Source organism: Pogona vitticeps, chromosome 4 (assembly GCF_051106095.1).
Source record: "Pogona vitticeps strain Pit_001003342236 chromosome 4, PviZW2.1, whole genome shotgun sequence".
Taxonomy (NCBI): domain Eukaryota; kingdom Metazoa; phylum Chordata; class Lepidosauria; order Squamata; family Agamidae; genus Pogona; species Pogona vitticeps.
The window spans coordinates 45987387-46011810 of NC_135786.1; the positions used below are offsets into that span (position 1 = coordinate 45987387).

At 39.6% G+C, this 24424-nt stretch overlaps 1 protein-coding gene across 2 annotated transcripts in view; it reads left to right on the top strand.

Annotated features, from left to right (window-relative positions):
* Positions 1–24424, top strand: part of PLXNA2 (plexin A2) — a 520505-nt gene that overhangs the window by 321603 nt on the left and 174478 nt on the right. For both annotated transcript variants that reach the window (XM_020807529.3, XM_020807530.3), the window contains exons 8-9: positions 98–194; positions 4981–5095. In XM_020807529.3, the coding sequence (XP_020663188.2) occupies positions 98–194; positions 4981–5095 (212 nt within the window). The remainder of the gene's footprint in view (positions 1–97; positions 195–4980; positions 5096–24424) is intronic.

The window sequence follows — 24424 nt, forward strand, 5'->3', positions numbered from 1 at the left end:
CTGGAAGATTATCAGACTACATATCAAGAACTTGAAGAAAATTGATTTTTATAACTGTTTTCTGCTTCTTCTCCCATCTCTCCTCCCCCTTCCCCAGACTGGTTTGGTATAGAGCTGCTGCTAAAATCCAGAGAGACAGGGAAGATGTTTGTCAGCACAGAATTCAAGTTCTACAACTGCAGTGCTCATCAGCTGTAAGATATTCTTCTCTTACTCTTCCTACTCCTGAAGACCTAACCAATAATGTTAGATTTGCCTCCAAATTTCTTAGTGCAGGAAAAATTCTGAGTCAAGTAACAGGTCTGGAAACCAAGGTAAGATGGGTACATGACCAGCATTCACAGCAGCAGGAACCAGTGTTGGTTAACATCTGCAATAGGCAGAATGTTTATTTCCTGAGTTTGTCACAGGAACTGGTTTTATTTTTAAGATGTGTTTTAAATGCTATCAAGTCTTTTGTTGCTATGGCCACCCTAATAGGTTTTTCAAAGGTACATCAGATATTGACATAGTGGTTTACATTGCCACTCCCTAATGGTTGAGTGGGAATCTGAACTCAGATCTCCTAAATCCTAGTCTAGAACTCTGACTGCTATATCAAACTGACAAACCTCCTCTCTCTGATTTTCTCTTTTTAGGTATATATATAGATTATGAGCATAACTTGATTGTCTTATCATTAAATATATTATTTAGATAAATATGTACTAAAGACATACACATATGTCATCATCAGTATAAAATGGTTTCAAAATAATCATTATTAGCTGCCTCAAACAAGTTTTGAGTGGTAGACTCAAAACGAGTAAAATAAATGAACAAAAGCAATAAATTTGATTTTTGGTACTGTTCTTTGGTATATTGCTTGTTTATACCACATGTACTGAAAAAACCTTAGTTCATAGTAGCTTTGCAAACTTGAAGGCAACAGTGAAAAATGTGTGGCCTCCAGATGGTTGGACTGTGATTCTCACCAACCAGAACCAGCATAGCCAATTGTGAGAGATTACTGAAGTTGCAGTCCAATAGATGGCCACACATTCATGATCCTTGCTTTAAAACCAAGTCTTGTTTTTGTTAAATACTGTAACCCCTGGATCTTCTCTTCATCTGTTGACCCTCATAAGAAATAAATTATTCCTCCAAGTGAGCGTTTCCCATTGATAATGGAATGAAAGTGAATATGGTTTAGTCACTCAGAAGCCCAAGGAGGAACCACAGTCAGCATAATTGTCCTTGCTGAAGTAAGGTAGTATGAAAACAGGAAGAACACCTATGACTAAAACAGAAGGAATAATGAAAAGGGGATTCCAAACAGAAACAATACAGAGATGATCACAAGCTAAAATGATATGCTCCATATTGACAATGGGAACCTTCCACTTTCAGATACGAGCATGTAAATGCAACATAAAGAAAAACTTCCTCCTCCTTCTCCTGTTCTTCTCCCCCACCCTCAGCTGGAAATTAAGCTAAAGAGCAGATGCCACTCAGATCCCTGTGAACTCGAAAAGGAGAAAGAAATGGGTCAAATAAATGGGTAATTAAATATGCCCATGCTGGTTAATATTCCTATCCCACTCAGATTTGCATTTGTATGATTAGAATAAGCTTCCTTAGCTATTAAGGTCATTACAGAAGAATCAAAAGGAAATTACAATCGAGGATTTAAGATGGGAGAAGATGGTTAATGTGCATTTTAGCACAGTATGGGATGAGATGGGGGGAGGGAGCTGCCCAAACTCTGTAGTTGGCATTGAAGTATCTTCTGTTTATGACTTGATGAAATTCCTGATATAGCTTATATTAGGTTGCAGGTTGCTGTTGTTTTTAAACTAAGGTTTTATTTCAGTTTAATTTCTTGTTGCAATACTGCCATGGATTTCGATAGTCCTCAGTCGTCTACAGAGGCCTTAAAAAAATGTGGACTGTCTGTCAAATTACCATTGGTTGCAGTGGGAAATCTGAACCGGAGGCATTGATGCCATGAGATAGGGAAAGCAGCATGAGGAAGTAAACTTTTACACCATATGGATGCTATTGACCTTTGAAAATATAAACACTCCCCTTTTCTCACACATTCTCCCATATTAGAAAAGGAAGAAAGAAGCTTGTTCTGTATAGCAGAAGCAGAAATACTTAGGATTCAAACACTGTTTAGGGATTTCTCTTTTCTTGGGAAGAGCTGCTTTCAAAATATCCCAAGGCAAAAAATTAACAACAAACACCATCTGAGTGAAAAGGGAAGAAAAATTTGAAGCATTGTAGAAGCTAACCAAAGCTGAAAGAAGAATCTGGAACAATCACAGGTGTCTTCAGCTGTAGCTGACCCACTAGGTGGCATTAAACTACAGTATTGCTACCATTACATACCTGAAGTCTGGAAAGGTGCTCTCAGCTCACAGGTGTACTCAGCTCGCGAGTACAATACCCATTTGGGGCCATGTGAAACTTGGATACCTCATAAGAGAAAATGAAATTATAGCAAAAACAAAACAAACAAAACAAAAAAACACCCAATAACTGGCAGACAGTATACCGGACCAGAATGGTTTTTATGTACATACCCAATGATATAAATATATATAAACAACTACTCATAAATGTCCAGTTGTACTTGCAGCTGTGCTGCTCATGCAGTCCCAGTTTGCTATGTAACACATGGATCAGAAATTTGTTTGCTTATTTCTTCTATGTTTGTTGCAATTCTTAGCCAACATTTGTTTCCAGAAGGAAGCACAACAATTAAAATATGATTCAAAATGCTGCTATAATAGATATCAGCTGGATTCATGTGGGCGTGACAGAAGACTACTTGGCCATGTCAAATAAATGCATAATTAAGAGCCCATGTCCCCTTACTTCTGATGGTCCAGTCCCCAGGCACAATATGATTCCCTTCTGTCTGTATAATTTGAATACCTTGGCTTTGGGCTAAATGTTCTTAAAAGTGCGGCTGTGGTAGTTGGAAACTGCATACATACCCATTGGCTCTACCCCAGAATACATTAGTCACTCCTACATTTTGATCTGCATTGAACTTCCATGATTCCTAGTAAATCAAATTTATATGTACTTCACATAACCTGTAGAGGTACTAGGTTTAACAATGACACCAGCTTTCCAAGTTTAGGGCATGCCCATGAAATCATTGTCCATGTTCTTGGTTGAGTATATATTAAAAACTTGGCCTTGAATTCCACATAGACCAGATTGAAAGACGCAGTGATCTTTATCTATACTATGCATAGTATAGATAAAGTAAGGTTGCTACGTCACCACACCTCTACACTTCTGGTAGTCTGCCACCAACCATTCCCTGAACTGAGTCACACAGACTGGAATGGATTTAAAAATAAAAGAACTAAATGTTTATTGATTGGTACACATGGATTGGTAAAACACACATATCATGTAATCAGGTAAAGAAAAGCTCAAGCTTATACAGACTCTCCACACGTGTTCACACAGAACCCAACTCCTCCTCCCTCTACATCAAAACTCCCACTTTCTATATATACCACACAGCTCCTCCCCCTGATGTCCCGCCTTCCGACCACCATTGGATGATAACTCTCCCTCCAAACCCTTGAAGGACAGGTGACATCAGAGCTGACTGTAACACCCATGAAATCATTGTCCATGTTCTTGGTTGAGTAGATATTAAAAACCTGGCCTTGAATTCCACATAGACCAGATTGAAAGACGCAGTGATCTTTATCTATACTATGCATGTAAGCAGAAACAGCACTAGTTAAGGCATTCCAGATGTGATGACTGTGAAAAATAGATGCACAGTTAAGAGTACTTATTTACTCCAGCATATAAATGTACCTCTGTGCACAACATGTTCTGGGGAAGGTGATGGTGTGAAGCCTCCTTAAGTTCTTCTAATTAGAAGGGAAACCACAGAGGATGAGATCCTTGGCTCTATGAATTCTGTATATGACAAAAAAGTTGATTTTTATGATGTATAAATCCATTGTTTGGAATCAAAACAATTATTCTGCTGGTAATTTGAGATTACGAATCAGAACACATAGTAAGATATCCAGGGAAGTATTTCAAGGAACATGTATTGCATATATTCAACATTTATTTATTTATTTATTTTATATCCCGCCTATCTAGTCAGTTAGGACCATTCTAGGCACATAAACAATGTACTGTAGTTCTTAAGAGGCTGAGCTGTGAAGCAGGATATTCTTTATTCAGATCTCATCTCCAGCGTGAGTTTCCTAGATCGTTGTGTGCCAGCTGCTATTTTCTTAGTCAGTTTTCTGCACCTACAACACCAGGAACATAAGAATAATCTCCTTGGCAGGGTTTTTTTTGCAGTTTTTATAGATTGTGTATGTGAAGTCCTTTGACCGTTTGGAAAGTACAGTTCAAATGCATAATTATTTGTACTGTGCAGTTAAAGTACAATGTTGTATTATTATTTTTTTCATCAGCCTGAGCTTGCCCATTATTTGGCAGATGCACTTAGAATGAAAATCAAGAAACAGATGGGCGGGGGGGGGGGGTTATATTATCAAATGTAATTATCTGAAGAAATAATCAACAAAATTAAGAAAAATCACAATTTTGTACATAAATGCATCTGCTAAGAAATGGGCAAGCCATTCAACAGAAATAAGACAAACATTGGCAGTTAAAGGATGGCATTTAAAAAATGAAAGGCATAAAACTGCTATTGTCATGATTGCAAAAATGAATCAAGGATCTAGTATGTAGTAGATCATAATTTTTCATTCTTTTCACATAAGTGTTCATTCTTTTTAACCAAATTTGTAAAAGTATTAATGAGTGTCTTAGCATGTTAGTATCTGTATTTATCAGTTTTGTTGACTCAGTAATATCAGTTTGGACTATGCAGTAATTCTCACACACCATCAACAATAAATAAATCTGCTTAGACTGCAACCTGGAAAGCATCACCTTCACCCCTATAATTTGGTCTTTAATTCTTCTTGACAGGTGCCTCTCTTGTGTGAACAGTGCTTTTCGATGCCACTGGTGTAAATATCGAAACCTTTGCACCCATGATCCCACAACATGCTCCTTTCAGGAAGGGCGGATCAATGTTTCTGAGGTATGGACAACATGGGGTATAGGGACTCAGTTGCATCTTTTAACACAATACAGTCTTGCTGAACTTAAGCTCATGATATTGTCTGAGTTCTCTCCATTTGGCAAAAAGTACTGGAACTTTCTCAAGGTGAAAAGCAAAGGTGAGTAATTTGGTTGATGGGCTCATTTAAAGACTGGACATAGATGGGCAAAAAGTAAATGGAGAGTGCAGAACTACACCAATGCACAGCACAATTCAAGCAGGAAATGGAGGGATATAGGTAAGCAGAGAGTTTGAGGGAAAAATATCTCTCTTGAAAGGATGGTAAATGTCTTTTTGACTGATTCAGATATAGTGATCGCCATAATCTTCTGTTCTAGCAAAAATACAAAAAATAGGTGTTGTATCTTTAGTCAGTTAGGAGACATTTGTTTACTCAATCATAAATCCCATGTAAATAAATGGGATTTATTGATATATAGCTGGCAGGATCCAGCAATGCATTGTCACAACCATAGCAGTGCAAAATGTTACTAGAAGACACTTTTGACAGGGTATGACCAAGTGACTTTCTGAAGATCTTAGCCAGAAAATAATAAGAACCTAGTTTATAGAATATTTGTGGGAGCAGGGAGGTTATTATGGATAAAGATTATTTGTGGACAGTATTGAAGAAATGCTAAGCAGAGGGGTTGTGTCATGTAGGAAAGATGAGAAGGACGCAATATATGAAATTATTTCCTTTCTTGGTATTGGTGAAAACTTTGGATATATTTTAGGCCGCAAGCAGGGACAAGGGCTTGCCATTCAGTTTTATAAAGATGGCATTTGCATAGAAAAAGAGTGAAATTGAAGAGAATAAAGGCATAATCAAGTTACCTTTCCTCTTTCTCAGAGATTATGCTGTGCATTAAATCAAAATAAAATATCAGATTTAAACAACAAAACCTGTATTCATGATCAGAGAATGTGCCAGGAAAGATATAGCATGAATCAAGCCTCATAAGAGTTAGATCTATATGTGTATATATATTTTGAAATTCCTTACTAAGGGAGACTAAGTTGGTCTTCTCCCTATCATTCACACTCTGCAGGTAGGGTGGTTATGGTTCCATTTTTTTATAGAGAGGACAGTCCTCTATTTGAAGGCTTCCAGAAGACTTTACTCTCTTTGAAAGCATCCTTTGTTTGAAGGCCTGCCTAGTGCAAGTTCATTTTAAAGTTGAGGAGATATAAAGAGGGTGATCACAGACTTGGTCTGTCCACAGCTCACAGCCTGACAGCAGACTCAGAAGACAACTAGATCTCCTAGTCACTGTCTTCACCTTTTGAGTGAGATGCACTACAGTTCTGTTTAAATTGTAAAAATCACTCCTAGTTTTGTATCTCTACATATATAACTTGGCATATTCAGTTTGATGCAAACCAGGATCCTCTTTTGTCATCTTTCTCTGTGTGTGTATGTATGTGCATGAGTGCATTTTATGTTGAATGTTCTCTTTTTCGATTCTGTGTAAGTAGCTACAATAGCCAGTAGGCAAAAATCTTTCTATTTAGGCATGTTATCAGCAACTGACAGGTTGTTGAGGAAGAGATTTTTTGCTTAGTGGGTGCTGTGTTTATTTTATTAATTTTAAATTATGTGTTTTAAATTGCATTTTTAATTTAACTGTGTTTAATATGAAACACACTCTGTATTCAGTCTTACCCTGATCTACCTTCAGAACCACTGCTGGGTGCAATGCAGGACATAAATCTAATAAATACCAGCAGAGTTACATGACCAGACTTTGGCAACAATGAGACAAGCACGTTTAAGAACGATTGCTGCTTCGTTGGTGCCTTTAATCAAAAGTGACTCCAGGTGGCTTGCCCTACCTGAACTTCAAAGCATTTCACACAGACATGAGAAAAGATACCCAAGGAGGAGTTCTTAACTCTAGAGACATTGCAATGCTTTAAATAGCTTGATGCAAAACCAAGATGCATTTTTTCAAGTTGGCACAGGGGAGCTATTATCTTTTACTTTTCCTATGCTCAAATGAGGATGGATTTTCCTTCCTATCCTGTGGGATTGTCTGCATCCCCTTTGTTCAGTGTTGGGATTTGGCTTGGCAGTTTGAAAGTGATAATGTTAAAGTTCTGCACAGTTGTGAGTTGCTCTTAACTACCTCAGTAAGAAGTGAGGACGGGGTGGGGGGGTGACTTGTCTAGACTAGAATAAGGAAGTGAATGAGTAACACAGCTGGGAATCCAACTCCAGGGGGAATCCTGATTGTGTCTGCTCTAATTACTATTTAAGAACCACCTCATGGAATTGGGCAGTGTGTCCAGAAGAGCTATTTCCCCAAAAAGCTGAGCTGTACTAAAAATCTGGGCATGTAAGATGGTTTCCATCCTGCAGGTTTGTATTTCTTGACTGTTTTGTGTTTATATTTCATCTGCTAATGACCAAAGGAAAGATTTCAAGAGGACCTGATTTGGGGAGACTCAAGTAGTCTGAAAATCTGTCTGTCTGTGTCACTTCACCACTGTCCCCTACAGCCGGCAGAGCTCTATTTACCCAATGTTGAGCAAATAAGTTGTGTGAATTTGAAGTGAAATTCTTGCTAGGCATTGCAGTAGTGATGTAAATAAATCATTGTTCATAGTTACTTCACAGCCTGTGGACTCATACCTAGAGATGGGCATGAACTGGGGAAATGGCAATTTGTGGTGGTGGGTGGTTTGTTGTTATTCACAAACCACAACCTTTCAGATGAAATTGTTCCATGGTTTGTGTGATGTAGGACTCCCAGCAAAGGCAAAACAGTCCCTGTACAAGCAAGCTAGAGATGCCAAACCCACAGAGAGTGTTCAATTGATTCTCCTCCCCATCCCCTCCAAGTTTGGTGTATATTGGATTTAGGATATAAAAGTTATAACCCCACAAAGTACACACCCCCAAGAAAGTGCTCTTCATCAGTTGGCTAAAGAACACTTTCCTAGGGGGGTGGACTGCTTTGGGTGGCTATAACTCATAAGAACATAAGAAGAGCCCTGCTGGATCAGGCCAAGGGATCATCTAGTCCAGCTTCCTGTATCTCACAGTGGCCCCACCAGATGCCTCTGGGAGCACACGAGACAACTAGCCACCTGTATCTTGATACCCCTCCCCTGCATCTGGCATTTTGAAGTACCTTACTTTTAAGCCTGGAGATTATACATCCCCATCAAGGCTTGTAACCTGCGATGGACATTTCCACCAGGAATCTGTCCAATTCCCTTTTAACGGTATCTAGGTAAAATGCCATCACCATGTCCTGTGGCAAGGAGTTCCACAGACTAACAACACGTTGGGTAAAAAAATATTTTCTTTTTTCTGTTTTAACTCTCCCAACACTCAATTTAAGTGAACATCCCCTGGTTCTGGTATTGCATGAGAAAGAAAAGAGCTTTCCTCTATCCACTTTATCCATCCCCTGCATAATTTTATACATCTCAATCATGTCCCCTCCTTTCAGGCACATTGTCTCTAGACTAAAGATCCCCAAATGCTATAGCCTTTCCTCATAAGGAAGGTGCCCCAGCCCAGTCATCATTTTAGTCACTCTCTTCTGCACCTTTTCCAGTTCCATTATGTCTTTTTTGAGGTGCGGCGACCAGAACTATATGCAATTCTCCAGGCGTTTGTACAATGGCATTATAATGTTGGCTGTTTTATATTCAGTCCTCTTTTTAATGATACCTAGCATGAAATTGGCCTTCTTCACTGCCACTGCATTGACACTTTCATCAAATTGTCCACCAGCACACCAAGATCTTTTTCCCAATCTGTCATGGATAGCTCAGAACTCATCAGCTGATAAATAAAGTTTCAATTTTTGGACCCAATGTGCATTACTTTACATTTTCTTATGTTGAAACATATTTGTCATTTTGCCGCCCATTTTCCCAGTTTGGAGAGATACTTATGGAGCTCTTTACAATCCCTTCCCTTCTGGTCTTCACCACCTAGAAAAGTTTCATGTCATCTGCAAACTTGGCCACCTCACTGCTTATCCCTGTCAGACATCCCCAATCCAGTATTTACCAAACTTGGAGGGTGTGGGGAGGAGAGTCAGTCCAAATTTGGTGAAGATTGGGTTTGGGAAGTCCAAGTTGCAGCACATATATGAATTCCCAATGCTGACAATAGTGATTGTGTTTGGTTTTGTTCTGGGGAAGTGCATTTCCTCAAAGTGCCTCAAAATGAACCATGGAACAGCCTGATTTATACCCAGTTTTGCTTAATTTTGTGCCAGTCTTTACTTGTACCCAACTAGCCCAGCAGACTAATTTGCTCAGCCTTTCTGAAGAAAACAAAATGCTGTTTGGTGTAATCCAGTTATTCTGTTGCAAGCACGTTGCAGATAGCAATGCTTCATATCAAAAAATCCCCATCTTTTCCACTCTGTCCTCTCAAAGCTCAAAAACTAAGCTAAAAGGGGGGGGGGCAGAGTTCCAGAATGCAAAAAGGCTATCTACATAACAAACAAGTCTTCATTTTACAACTCTGTGAAATGGCTGGTGAAGTAGCTGCAAGGGAATGTGTATACTGTGTGGTGATCTCCATCTGAGCCTTTGGGAGCATGTAAGTGGTTGGGGCTTCCAGAGGTGACACTGGGCTTTAGAGTGGAGAGTTAGCTGTCATTCACCTTCTTTGGAGCCAGCAGATCAGTCTACTGTGTTACTTTCAATTTGCCGTTTCCTCAATTCACACTGTTAACCACCTTTTTGACCCTGCAAGTGCTGAAGGGGATGTGGAGGATCTGTCGTAATGTTGCTCCACTCTGACAGTGAACAGAGGCTCCTTGATTTACTTCAGAGTCCCAGTGGAATCAGTCTGGTTTTGCACATATCTCTGAAGACAGTGCAGATGCCTAGTAAAAATGATAATATTTCAGGCAGACTAGTTCCTGTCAAAGAGGGAAATATACATATAAACCTCTTCTATGGATATTGTCTGTCATGCAACTCAATATCAGGGTGTAAACATAGGAGCTTACTTCTGCTACTGTTCTGATGCAGTAGTTAATACACCTTTCCTGAAAGGTTAAAAGCACGTAGCCTTTATCAAATGCTAACCAATGGTAAGAATCACAGCAGGTAGCTAGCAATTGCTTGTTTATTTTAGAATGACAGCAACCTGAAAGCCTTGAAGTAAGATTATACTTCTCAACATGACTGAAAAAATGGTACTTTCATGTTTCATCGCTTTGGTCCTGGTTAATGCTGAGAGGCAGTTCTGCCTTCTACCATCATTCAGGATGATCTGATTTCTTTTTCTGTTTGCACTTTGGCAACATTTCCCCTTAAGACAGGTAAACAATGGTGCACTTATGGCTGTGCAAGCCATGAGTGTGTGAAGATGTGTGAGTGATTCACTGAAAATACTGTGATGATTCATTTTTTGGGAGGAGAATTAATTGTCATAACATTGGTTAACATATTTCTATCTCAGACTTCTATTGAATCCCCTCTAGGCAGCTTATGGAACGATTTTTAAATGTTAACAGCATAAAACAGTCGCAAGAGAAAAATTTTAAAACAGGCCCGAAATGCAGATTTTAAGAAGAGTAGCAAATAAAATTACCCAAAACTTTTCCTGGATTTTTAAAAATTGCTCTTGGAAAGATAAGTTGCAAAGTAGCCATATAGCTTCCTCTTTTCCGTCTTCACCTGCTGAATTTCAGACACAAGAGAGACATGAGCTGGACCATCAGCTGAACGAAGGACCTGAGCAGGCTGCTATAAAAGGAAGCAATTAACATGTTAACTTCCTTTATGTTTTCTCTCAGGTGAAAACTCTTTCCTAATCTCTTCAGAACATTAGAACCTGGGGTCTTACAATGAAAATGAGTAGTGGGAAATTGCATTATCCTGAGCGTCGTTTAAGGTGTGGAATTCATTACTGCAAGACTAGTACTGGCTACTAGCATAGGCAGTTGTGGAAGAGGCTAGGCATATTAATGATCATGATCCTCATCATATTACAACTGCAGAGCTGGAAGGGACCCTCCGGATCACTGAGTCCAGCCCCTGTCAAGGAGGCACAGTGGGGAATCAAACTCCCAATCTCTGGCTCCACAACCAGATGTCTAAACCACTGAGCTATCTGGCTCAGTGGTTGGTGTGGGGTTTTTTGGGTTGTTTAGCCATGTTCTGAAGGCTTTTCTTCCTAACGTTCCACCAGTGTCTGTGGCCGCCATCTTCAGAGGACAGGAGCTAGAATTCCATCAGTGTTCTGGTGTAGTGTGTGGGATTGTTGAGTATTTGTAGCTGCGGGATCAGAGTTTCTCTCCTTTTCAAGAGATTGGGTGTTTCCTGTGATGAGGGTGTTTTTTTGTTATGGGTGTTCATTGTGAAAAAGGGGGGAAGATGATCTGTCACTGTGATTGATGGGTGTCATTGGCTAGTCTTTTGTATGCAGTGACAATTCATCTGGCAATTCATCAATAAGGCTATCAAGTTCCTTTTGGTTCTGATTAGGTAAAGGTAAAGGTTCCCCTTGACATTTAGTCCAGTCATGCCCGACTGTAGGGCGTGGTGCTCATGCCCGTTTCCAAGCTGTAGAGCCAGCGTTTTGTCCATAGACAGTTTCTGTGGCCAGTGCGACTAGACACGGAATGCCATTACCTTCCCGCCATGGTGGTACTTATTTATCTACTTGCATTTGCATGCTTTCGAACTGCTAGATTGACTGGAGCTGGATAAGCGACGGGAGCTCACTCCATCACATGGATTCAATCTTACGACTGCTGGTCTTCTGACCTTGCGGCACGGAGGCTTCTGCGGTTTAACCCATAGTGCCACCATGTCATGTTAGTTCTGATTACCATACCCTATATCAGAAATATTCCTCTATATGTCGGTGGGTAGGAAACATGAGCAGGAAAATGCTATTGTGCTCATGTCCTGAATGCAGGCTTCCCATGGACATTAGGTTACTCATTATGTGAACAGAATGATGGGCTAGATACTGTATACCCTTCGTCTGCTCCAACATAGTCCTTCTTATGTTGTTTGTTATGTGTTGGCATACATGTCTTCCAATATTTTTCTATAAACTTGCTGCCATCCAGTAAATAGTTAGTCATAATTTATACTGCTCAAACATCATATATTTACTTTTGCATATGGATGACTTTTGTTTGAACAGTTTACAACTGAGAAGAAAACAGTATCAAAAGATTTACGGGAAAACAGAATGGGCATAGACCACTGTGAACACACAAATACTGGCTTAGAGAGTGGAAAAAGAAGCAATGTATTCTCAATATGAATTCAAAATTGACATGGAGCTCAGCATCAAGGGAGAACATTGGTGTTTGGTCTAGAGAATTGTAATTTTTGTTGATACACATAACAACACTGACCCAGCTTGATTATAAGACCACACATTGTGTTTTCAGTGTTAGAATTTATGAGAGAAAATACTTTGTTGCTATGGAAGCAATGGCAAAATATAACGAGAAGCTTTTAATACTAGCAAATCTACATTCATTCATAAGCCATCCATTCTCATTAATGTTGATTGCCCAAAATGACCTTTTGTCACTCTGTCAGGAATTACTAGATAGTTCCTGTGCAATCATTCTTATCCATTTCTTCAGGACTGAAAGTACCAATCCATTAGCATCCCACTGTTATATAATAATGGCTAAGATCTAATGGTGTATTTCCAACACCAGAAAAATCAGGACTTTCTCCCCACCTCCTCTTCCTGCTTCAGCTTTCACTCCTACTGAAGAGCTGGTGTAGTGGGTTTTTCAGTCCTCCTAGGCAAATTTTTATGTCCATTTGGAGATTGTTGGAGGGATTGGCAACTCTCCCAGAGCAGAATCCAGCAGAAGTACACTGTTGGATCAAGTCTATTGCAGATATTAAAACTCATGAGAAATCAAGTTAATCAAGATTAAAATGACAGATATAAAGAGAGTTTGGAACCTTTTTACAAGAAACAAAACTAAACAAAAGCAGAAAGAAAGATTCTGAGATGAACAATCATAACAGAAGCTGTTGACTCAGTAAGTATGATCCACTTCTTAAATGCTAATTAGAAAAAGGGTCTTCGCCATACACTACGTCTTTCAGATGAGCCCTTTAATAATATGAAATATTTTAGTTAGAGGACAGACTCAGGGTCATTATATGCTTGCATGAGATATATAGTATTAAAATTAGTATCTGTAGGGGAAGAGGTCCAGAAAACTATATTACAATTATTTCCTCTCAGTGACGGAGACAAGAGGAAATGTTATGTTATTTTTGTCAAGTCACATCTGACTTACACCAACCTTAACAGGTTGTCAAAGTGTGTGACTGTTTAAGGAGTGGTTTTACCTGTTCCACTCCCCATGTGAGTTTCCATGGCCTAGTGAGGATTTAAACCCTTGTCTTCTGAGTCCTAATCTGACAGTTTACCTACTACACAATACTGTTTCTCGATGTGTGTAGGTATTTCCTGAAATTTGGGTGGCATTTTTACCCTTTGATCCCTAGTTTGTACTGCTTATGTTGTTTCCACCTATGTGGTACTGAATCAGGCAGGCAGAGAATCACAGACTCTGAAAGTTTAGCCCATTCTGTTTCATTCCAGATATATATATGTACGTAATTTCCTAGAAAATGTCCATATTTATTTGTATTTTAAGCTCATTTTGAGGTTTATTACAATTATAATCATTGTCAACAGCAAAAGCCAAAGCATTTGTCTGACCTTTAAGCCCCTAGATCTTTTCACTAGTGTCTGAAGCCCAAAGTTGAGAAAAGCTTGCCAATGTAGTCATTAGTTTTTGGCTGACTTATTTTTTGCCATTTTATGAAATGTGAATGTGAGCTCAGCTTTATGTTACATGAAACATATGATACAAAATCCACAGACTAATTCAGTTGTTCATCTCACAATATTTACCTTTCAGACATTGCTTCAGAGCCACGTATGTGAGAGAAACATGCATTTATTATTCTTGTCATGTTTTCTGTTCAGCATTTCCTCTCTCTTTTGGCTTCCTTAGTACCATGGAGTTAACAAACTATATTTTAATTATGTCTGAGCCTGAAACTTGGTGTTTGGAGTGGGCAAGGTTGCTCAGTTGAAAAGGCTTCAGAACCCAGGTGAGGAGCTACCTCCTCTGTTGTAATAAATGTGAACCCTGCACATGCATGATTTCTTAGCATCAGAATTAATGTATATACTAGGATAGGAGCTGTGACACATATTTCTCTACTCAAATACATTCTGTCTACTCAAAATGTCAAATATACTCAGGATGTGCCAACATTCATTAAACACTCACCAGCTAAAATAATATCCTAGCATATTAGGGGGAATCTCGTAATAAGTCTGATTTGAGTCTAAAAGTATTGTATAGTGAAACGTATACATGTACTGAAGATCTTTCCTAATGTCTTTATAGAGGTAATTAACATTTCATTTTGTGACACATACAACTAGTAATCAAATTCATGAAAATATCTTTAGAAGGAAGTACATGACATGTTGGGCCATAGTTCATGAAAACACAGCATTCTTGAAATTGAAACAAGCTACCATTTTAACACATCTCTTATAATGCCCATTTTAATAGTTCCTCTTTGTTTTCTGTTCCATGTGAGAATAAAATTAAATAAGATAATACATGAAACCAAACCAGAGACTCTGATCTATATATCTCTCTTGAGAAAGATCTTAGTTACATTCACACTGTATGATTTTAGTGCCATTTTCTTTTGTGGTTTACCAAAACCTTATCTGGATTGTTGTAGATGTGCTGATGGAAGAATTCTATTGTTCAGAGAGAGAGAGAGAGAGAGAGAGAGAGAGAGAGAGAGAAATACAATATCCTTTTATATGTCTGCTCATGGACTGTGTGCCTTAATTGGCACCATTATTTTTTAGAAAGCTACAGTGAAGGTGAAAGCCACACCAGACCAAAACAGAAACAGGAAACTGGGTGTGTAAATCCAGTTAATCCCAACTAGAAAAGAATTAATGGAACTTGCTAAATTGTAAATTTAACTAATTCTGTGAATAACAATTAGATTTGGCTACTGGTTTGTCATCAGACAGAAATGGGACGATTCAGAAATGGGTCATAGTGAAATAGATTGTCTCTGATGCATTTTTGTCATTTTTCAGATAAATGTTGCGCATTTTAAAATACTGTTTCTTTAAAATATTCAGGTTTGGATTCATTGTTGTTGTGTTATATGTACTAGTTAGTAAAAGGCACAGTTTAGATGGGGTGTGTATGGGTGATCAATGGCCTGTCCTTTCATGCCTGTTCAATGTGATTAGCCTCACAAAGGAAACACTAATTTTAACTAGTCACTCTGAGCAAATTGTGAAAGTGAAATCCATCTTTTGTTTCAGTCTCGCACTGGTAAAAGGTAAAGGTTCCCCTTGACATTTAGTCCAATCGTGTCCAATTGTAGGGCACGGTGCTTGTCCCTGTCTCCAACTTGCAGAGCCAGCGTTTGTCCATAGGCAGTTTCCAAGATGGCCTATTTCGGTGAAAATCTAAGCAATGGCAAGATTTTTCACATACTTACAGAAGGTTAGCTTTCAGGACCTTAAGGCCAGCTGTTTCTTGCTCAGTGTAGACTGGGCAGTCTGTCTATCTACAGTTTCCAGTTTCATTGTTTTGATATTATTTTTCAACACAGTGAAATAAAAAAGAAAGATTTCGGTATGTGTCCAAAAGAAAAACAGTTTGTTCAGTAATGTTATATGGAGAGGATCCAAAGAGATGTAGGAAGCCTGAACACTTGGTGATGTCCATAATCAAATGCTTTGGAGAACTAAACTGCAAAATGTAGTACATAGTTTTTTCACTGACCACTAATTTGTGTCCGTTGAGCACTCATTTGTTTTTCCTTGTGCAATCTTTGAAATATTTTTTGTCTACATTATATTGTTGTACAAGCTTTTCTAGATAATAATGTTATGCATTTCTCTGAATGGAATTCTGCTTTAAAGGTCAGGATTGCAATAAGAAATTTATGTTCCCTAAACTGGCCTTATTGGATTAGACATATTTTGTTCATTTAAACTAATAGCAAACTCAACAAATTGTATCTGGCTAGCTATCATGAAAAGGAGAGAAAAATGTTATACTCCTGCTTTGTGTGATGAGAAATTTTCCGTAGTGTGTTTTTTTCTCTGAAAGGATTTTTTTAAAAAGCCAGCAGCAACTTCACCCAGTCCTCCTGAGCTTCTCAAGAAAATGTTGTTGTTGTTGTTGTTGTTGTTGTTGTTGTTGTTGTTGTTGTTGTTGTTGTTGTTGTTGTTGTTGTTGTTGCTGTACTGCATATAATCAGAGGGAGAGACATTGGCAAACTCAGAAGTAATGAAATTTTCAAATGTAATTGGCCATGATCTAGTGATCACCATACATCAGATTGAGACTCCGCATTTTTGGTCAGCAGAACCATGTAGGACCAGCATTAATTATAAAAAAAATTATAAAAATTAATGGTGATCCTACATGGTTCTGTTTGCCAAAAAAGTCATCCTAGATTTTAAAATGCTCCACATTTCAGTAGTGACAGTTACTGGAGATATACTAGACTCTAACTTTGAAAATTATGCTTACTCCTTGTTTAAATAGTAATGCATTTCTTTTTAGATGCCTATTTAATTTTTAAAAAAGATAAGCTAAATTTAAATGGGCAAAAATTATACAAAATTACTCTCAAGTGTAAGATTTTGGGGTACTGAGCAGACTCCAAAAAAACCAGTTTATATGGACTCACTTATGAATGAGAAATCAAATAAGTTAATATTGCTACACTGTGCACTTTTTTGTGATGGCTGGCAGTGGCAGTAAGTTGAAACACATCGGGTTCTAATTTGTCAGCAGATTGCAAGACAAACTGGATATCTTTCTCATATTATCCGCAGTAAAGAAAAGTAACCATGTAGTAACCAAGCACACAAATGTCACATTCCAGGACAATGCAATCTCTATGGGAAAGACATCAGATTGCATTTTCCTGGAATGTAGCTGAGAATGTCTGCACCATCTTCGTCCCATCAGTTTCCACCATGGGTACCTTTTAAACCACTGTCTAACCTGTTGCTTTATCTGGGTGGGTAAAATCAAGAGTACTTCAAATGTGTACTGAGAACTTCCCTAAAATGTTGGTTTTTTATTGTGTAGTTCATGCCCAATATTTGACTGAAATTCTTGATGACAGAAGATTAGCCTCTACTGTGTACCAAGTGAAAGCTAATTTTAACAACACATGCACATAAGGCTATAATATTATCTATTCAAATCGTAGCAAACATGAATAGTATAGGAAGTGACTTTGAACATGGACAGTCGAGATTCAGATCTCCTGAATTTCAAATCAATGTCTTATTTCAGGTTCCCAGTTATAGGCCTTGACAGTATAGCTGGTAATGTTCTGAGATGCAGGAGGCATAGAAAAATACGCTTGGCAATGTGGTAAACAAGGATGACTGTCCCAGGGAATACTCATAATATTCTGTAGGGTGGAACATCCTTATAATCCAAGGCAGCATCAATGCACTTGTTGCATCAAGAACTATGAGCTTTAGATAAGGGGATTAAATGCTTAGCCAGGTCTAGCTTGACATAGAATTACCATGATTTTCCAGTGTGGTTGTGATATTAATCTTCCACAAAAAAAATAGGATATCTTAAAGAGTCTGGCAAGTAGTTCTTTTCTGTGGGATGTCATCTCTGGCTTACTGGTGCCCTTGCTTCCTCAATTCTGGTCTGAGAAGTCATAAGAGAGAGGCTGGCATTCTACCAACAGTTTGCAGGCAGGGGGTAGAGGTTTTCACTTTAGATTGGAAAGGCATTGTGGCAAGTCCAATGTCATAGAGCTCCAAGTCCCACTCTTGTTCGCAAGTCTTGGGAAGTGTGTTCAAGTCTTTTACTTCAGGGAAGAATTTGCAGTCCAAGGACATTAGATGATATTTGTCACATCTGCCTAATCTATCTGAAAGTCTTATTTTTGAAGGATTGATACCCACTATTGACATTTCAATGATATTTCAGTGGAAATCTGGTAGTGCAAGTGTATTAAATATCTTGTACGAACACATATATTGCACAGCACCCTAGGTGGAAACAATGAAATTGAAACAGGCAAAATGAAAAATGCTGATCTTAAGTGAATTTGTGGGATTCTGTAAAGACATGGTCAATTTTGATATGGGTCCTAGAATTCTGAAGAAAAAATTCTGAACTACAGGTGTGAATTGGGGCCCCAGCCAATTCCATACTTGAATAAAGGGCACCCTGATTGATGCCTGCCCCACCCTGTTCCATTTTGGAAAATAATTCAGCCTAATCCTTGTCTGGGTTCATGCCAGTATTTGTGCCCTTTTGTTTCTTTGCTAGAACCCTATTCCTGTTCAGGAGGAATACAAATGGCAAGATGATAGACGGAATGGTTCGATCAGCAGAAATTATACATTTTTTGGATGACAAAAGGCCTTCTGGCCAGGCAGTGGTTATGTGTTTCACTGTATGTGAGGGATGTTAAAAGGGGAATAGCCATGTTCCCCTTTGATTCTTTTTTAAAAGGGTAATGGAAGTGGCCTGCACTTCTCTATATTTACTGTCCTTTTTCTCTCCCCTCCACAACTTTCTTCTTTCCTGGATCCAGTTTCCTTGTGCTGTGGTCAGAGTATAGACTTTGATGATTTAAGTGGACAGCACAAAAACTAATAAAGGTTAGTTTCTAAGGCCCTCCTTCTCCCTTTCCACCAGTTCAGCATCTCATTGAATTTTTCTTCCTCTTTCCCCACTTCAAACTGTGACACATGAATGCTGGATTTAATATGACAGATTGGTGGGTGTGAAGCACCATCTGAGTTCTGGGCATCTGGGTTCTCTGCTCTGCTCAGTAGTCATCCCAGAAATTTACAAATTCCACTGACTGATTTAGTTCGTATTTGCACATTTATCTGAAGAGAGTGCACATCCCTATTCTGAACTGTTTAATTCAGATTTGCCCTTTGTGAATCTGGACAAGTCTGTTTCCTCGATAGCTTTTGGGTAGGTTTCATATCTTCTCCATTGGCAATGGCAAAAATAATTGTTTATATGACCAAGAGTAATTATGCATATGGCAACTAGAAAGCCAAACAAAGGAAAGCATGCCCACAGTGTCTCTCCACAATGGAACTATTTCGCATAGACTCTGTGTCACATCCCTCCTGTGTTACTTAAGTACCTTTGTAAAATACATGCATTGAATTAATTCTCGTGTACACTACTAACTGAGCAGCTTCAAAATTAATAAGACAAAAATAAACCGAAATCAAAAGGGAGCCCAGGATAAAGACATAAGGGTGCAGCATAGAAATATCCAAACATATTCTCTGTAATAAGTGTCTCTCTCAGCAAAATCAAGCTTTCTCCACAAGCCCCTACAGGTTGCATGACTCCATTCACTCATCTGATAAACTGAGTAAAAATGGCCAGTAGACAGATGCCTTGTGCAGTTGGTGATGTGGCATCATGTAGCTTTTTCTCCCCATTTTAGACCCCTTTATTAATGCAATCACTGAAGCTGTCAAACAGCAGAAATATCCTACGGTTTTGGTCTTGTCCCTAGAGTGAAGTACACTCACTGTCTGATGTACTCTTTACAGTTAGTACAATCCCAATGTGACATTTTTATTCCAATGAAACCTTTGCTATGGGAAGAAACTTCATTAAAACCTCCTTCCATGTAACAAAAGAAATCTGTTTTGGCTGCCAGAGTTTCCAACCCTGCAATTTACAGATTTGGTCTGAGGGCAGGGAAAGAAAATTAAGGGGGGTTGTCACACATGTTGCCCCAGGGGAAAAAAAAGCTTTTTCCCCACCTCATCACTCCACAGATCCATTAAAATCTAACTTGGATTGGGGGGATAATGGTGCATGTAACATTGTTCCTTTTCCAGACATAGACTCTGAGCCTATACTGTGTTGTAAACAGAGGGTTGGTTTTGTTTTTGTTGTTGTGTTGTGTTGTGTGTGTGTGTGTGTGTGTGTGTGTGTGTTTTATGTAGTAACAATAAGAAAAATGAGTGTAGTTCAACAAAACACTGTAGTGTCTTAAATTTCATGCTGTGGATTCTAGAAAGATCAAAGGATAATTAGATAGCTGTAATTTGTGTGTCTGTCTCACAATACTCTGTTTTATGTACCTCAGCCTTTAAAAAGTAATGAAAGAAATAATTATATCAGTGCTTGAATGGACAGAGGCAGGGGCCATAACAGTGCATGATAACACATTAGCACAGCAGTCTCTTTCTGTCCTACCCCTCAATCTTCCCTTCCCCCCTCAACATTTCTTCTCCTGACACCCCACATAGAAACCTTTGAATAGAACTTTTGCACTTCATCTTCATGGACTGGCAGATACACTTTTCCAGTTGTTGCTCTATGCCTACAGCCCGTCTACAAGTGCTGCCTGGCCTGCTTCTTCTCAATATTCTGATTATAACCATTCAAAGTGTTTCTGGGTTTCGATTTCTGAGGTAAAAGAGGCATTTAAAATTATGATAAGATTTCAGCACAGGTGAAGCTTATTTTTTAAAACGTTTATTACTATTATCAGTATTGTATGTGAGGTTTTTCATTATTTATACCAAAGATAGGAAATGTATTCCTCAGTCATGTTTGATCATTTGTTACACTGGCTAAGATTCACTGGAGTTACAATCTGACAATATCTGACGAGAAACAAATTCCTGATACCATGGCTGCTGGTTTTTGTAGCCCCCAAGTGTCACAAAAGAGAGCCCATTCCCTCTGAGATGGAAATGAAGAGTGTCTTCGAAGAACATCTTACTGTTTGCCATAAGAGGGTTACTCCAACCCTGCTGCATGGTCCGGTGGTTCTGTGAATTCTACAAACATCATTAGGAGTAGAGATGGGGATGAATATAAAAATGGATCATTTTTTCCAACGAATATAGCCGATTTGTTAAATATTCATCAATCTGTACTTTACTTTACTTAAACCTTTATAGGCATTTAAAAGGAGAAGGAAAATACAGCAATAACAGTTTGTGCCATAATATTACAGACCAGGGGGAACAATCATGGAGGTTTGAACTAGAAAGGTGATGCAGGAGGAAGGGGTTTTGACTTAGAGACCGCTAGTAGAAACTCCGCTACCAAGCTGGAGATGGTCGCTGAATAATCACTTAAAAGGATAGGAACAGGGTCAACAAAGGAAACAAAAAGAGAAGACAGAAGGGGTTCAAGGATATTGTTTCGTAGGTATTGGTGAGCCGGGCAACGAAGTAATATGCGTTCTAGAGTGTCTGGCTCAGATGAGCAAGCAGGACAAAGCCTATTGTTGCGTGGTATGTTTGCAAATCTGCCAAAATGAACAGCAGGTGGAAAGATGTTTAGTCTTGCTAGCATAAATGCTCTCCTTTTACTGGGATTAATTAACTTACTAAAATAATTTGAGGGTCTACCGAGTGAGGGAGAGAGGCCGAAGAAGTGAGGGGAACAAGTAGGGTTTACATTAGGGAGTAATAGATTGAGGGACCCCCACAAATACAAAGGGATGAATATTTACCCATTTTTATTCGTCCTTCATATTAAAAACAAAAAAAAAACTATTCTGCTTACCGGCTGCCGATCAGGTGATTGGCAGCAGAAAGGCAAGCACCACCCCACACAGCCACCCAATACCACAGCCTAACCACCCACCCCTTCCTTTCCCTACCTTAGCCCCCCCGACACCCCCTTACCTTAATCACTGCTGCCAAGGTCTCCTGGCCTCCCAGCCATGCATGTAAAAAGGGAGACTGACTGCCCTTTGCAAAGATGGTGGTTGCAGCTTCATTTAGAGTAGGGAAGCTACAGCTGCCTTCATTGCAACGGGCAGCCTGGATTCCCTCAGCCTGCCTTAAGCCTGCTTTAAGGGAATCCAGGCTGCCCTTTGCAAAGATGCCAGCTGCAGCTTCCCTACCCTAAATGAAGCCACAGCCAGTCTCCCTTTTTTACACTTCATGGCTGCAGAGGCCTGATGGAATTATTCAGGTAAGGGGGTGTTGGTGGGAGTGGGGTGGGAGCTAAGCTAGGGAAAGGAAGGAGGTGTGGGGATAAGCTGTTGGGCTAGCTGGCTGTGTGGGGGTGGGGTGGGGTGCCTATTGGCATCTCAACGGCGGCCAGTAGGCAGAATGGGCTTCTGTGTCATGTGTTAAACTCTCCTGGGGGTACCCAATTTGTGGGTGAATAACTCGGATGTACGATATCCAATCTTCACCAAAGTTGGCAGGCATGTTGGTGAAAGACATAGGAAGTTACATTGTGATTCTGGATTCTCTAAGTACCTGGGGGAAGCTTTCCTGGGGTGTCCTCTTTGTAACTCGGGGGTCCATGATCCAATATTCACTAACCTTTCAGGAGTTGTAGGAAAGTGTCTGAGGAAGCTTCCCTGCAAATCTGGTGTCTCTAGGTCATCGGGGGCCAGGTTTATAGCCATTTAAAGTGCAGAGAAATGACAGGTTGATCCATCAATTCGTCGAAGAATATTCATATATTCATATTTGTTGATCCGTTAACCTTGACAAATAACAGATCAAAATCACCATTTTTTTTATTTGTCTCCATCTCTAATTAGAAGCTTTGTGGTGCAGTGGTTGGACTTCAGCACTGCAGTTAAGATTCTGTTCATGACGTGAGCTCAATCCTCATTGGTTGACTTAGCCTTCCATCCTTCTGAGGTCGATAAATTGAGCACCCTGCTCATTTGGTGGTGGGAGGCAGAATGTGGAGCGTGCACAATTAAATTGTAACTTGTTCAGAGAGTGCTTTAGGTTCTGTGGGGGTGTTATATGAGCAGAGCAGTTTGCTTTGCTTTTAGAAGCAATAGATCAATTTTGGGGGGGAAAGATGCATCCTAGAGAGGGTGCAATGTATAGCTTGCATCTTAACCATGGACAATCTATAGGGGAAAAAATATTAATTGTGTCAACAAATAGTAGGTCATGTCCACTGTCACCTCTTTTTCACCTTTTAGTTCCATAACATCTGAAGCCCCAGTACAAACGTTTCTGTAATGATACAGAGAGCGCCATGTGCTAATGTGTTTCACAACAATGTCCAGTGGAAGGTGAATGGGGCAGATATATCCTGGTCAACTATGAAGCAGTCGTTCTGTATAAGACAAGCTGTTTTAGTCATGGCTTAGAGCCATAAACATTTTCTTCCGGTTTGTAAAGTCACTACCATGAAAGTAAGGTCATTTCCCCCTGGCAACAGAATGTTTTTATATACAAAATGTGAAAATAATTTTGGACTACTAATGTACACAAAACTCCTCTTAAGAATGAGATGAAATATATGCCAGTGATGCCATAAAAATTTCATGAAGCAGAAGGCAAAGCTACTGCCCTTCCCAAATGGAAAGCATCTGTTTTCGTTGTCATCAACAGCTGAGCTAGTAAAGTTGCAGTATTTCAGCTGTAATATTTAATGAAAGAGCCTAAGAGCAATTAGTTTGGAATACAGTCATAGCCTCTTGAGCTCTGCTACCTATGGTATGGGGAGCTATAGACTTTGATGGAAATTATAATTTTAGAAGCAGTATCTATGGGTGCGAAAGGTACACCAGAGGAACTGAGGAAATACACTAGCAGAAATTTCCTTTAGCAGAGTTGTTCTACAGCTGTGGTTCCCAACCTTCGTGTTCTTGGACTGCAATTCCCAGAAGTCCTGGCCAGCACCTCTAGTGAACAAATGCTTAACCGGGTTGCTGTTGTTTTTGAAGGGACACCATTGCCAGATACATGAGCTCTCTCTCCAACCCAAGGCTGGAATTCAGAGAGGTAGGTGGATGGGCATGTATGTGTGAATACCCTGGGTGTGCACACCCTGAGGAGAGAAGTGCAGTAGGAAACAGCTGAGCAAACTGGCACTAGAAAAGCCATCACGCAGCCAGCAGCACCTTGTGAGTGCTGACACACACAAGAGAGCCTGGTGACACATGCCGTGAACACATAAACAAAACACATGCAAATGCCACTGGGGCAAAGAAGGAGGCATGGGCTGAAACTGCCTGGCTGGAGAGGGGTAAAAGGAAGCAGAGGTGTTTTGCCTGCCCAACTGCCTGCCTACCTTTCATCTGCCAGTTCCGGGGTTTGCACAGAACCTCTTAGTGAAAAGATGCCTCCTTTGGGTTGATCTTGCCTTATCTTCCCCTGGGCCCAGAACTGGAAGAGGATTTGGGTGAGCGAGCAAGTGGCAGAGAGTTCCTGCAGGCTGCTTGGTGTTTGGGCTTCTCCCCCACCCCCAACTTCAGTGGCTGTGAGAGTCTGCCAGCAGGAGGGTTACT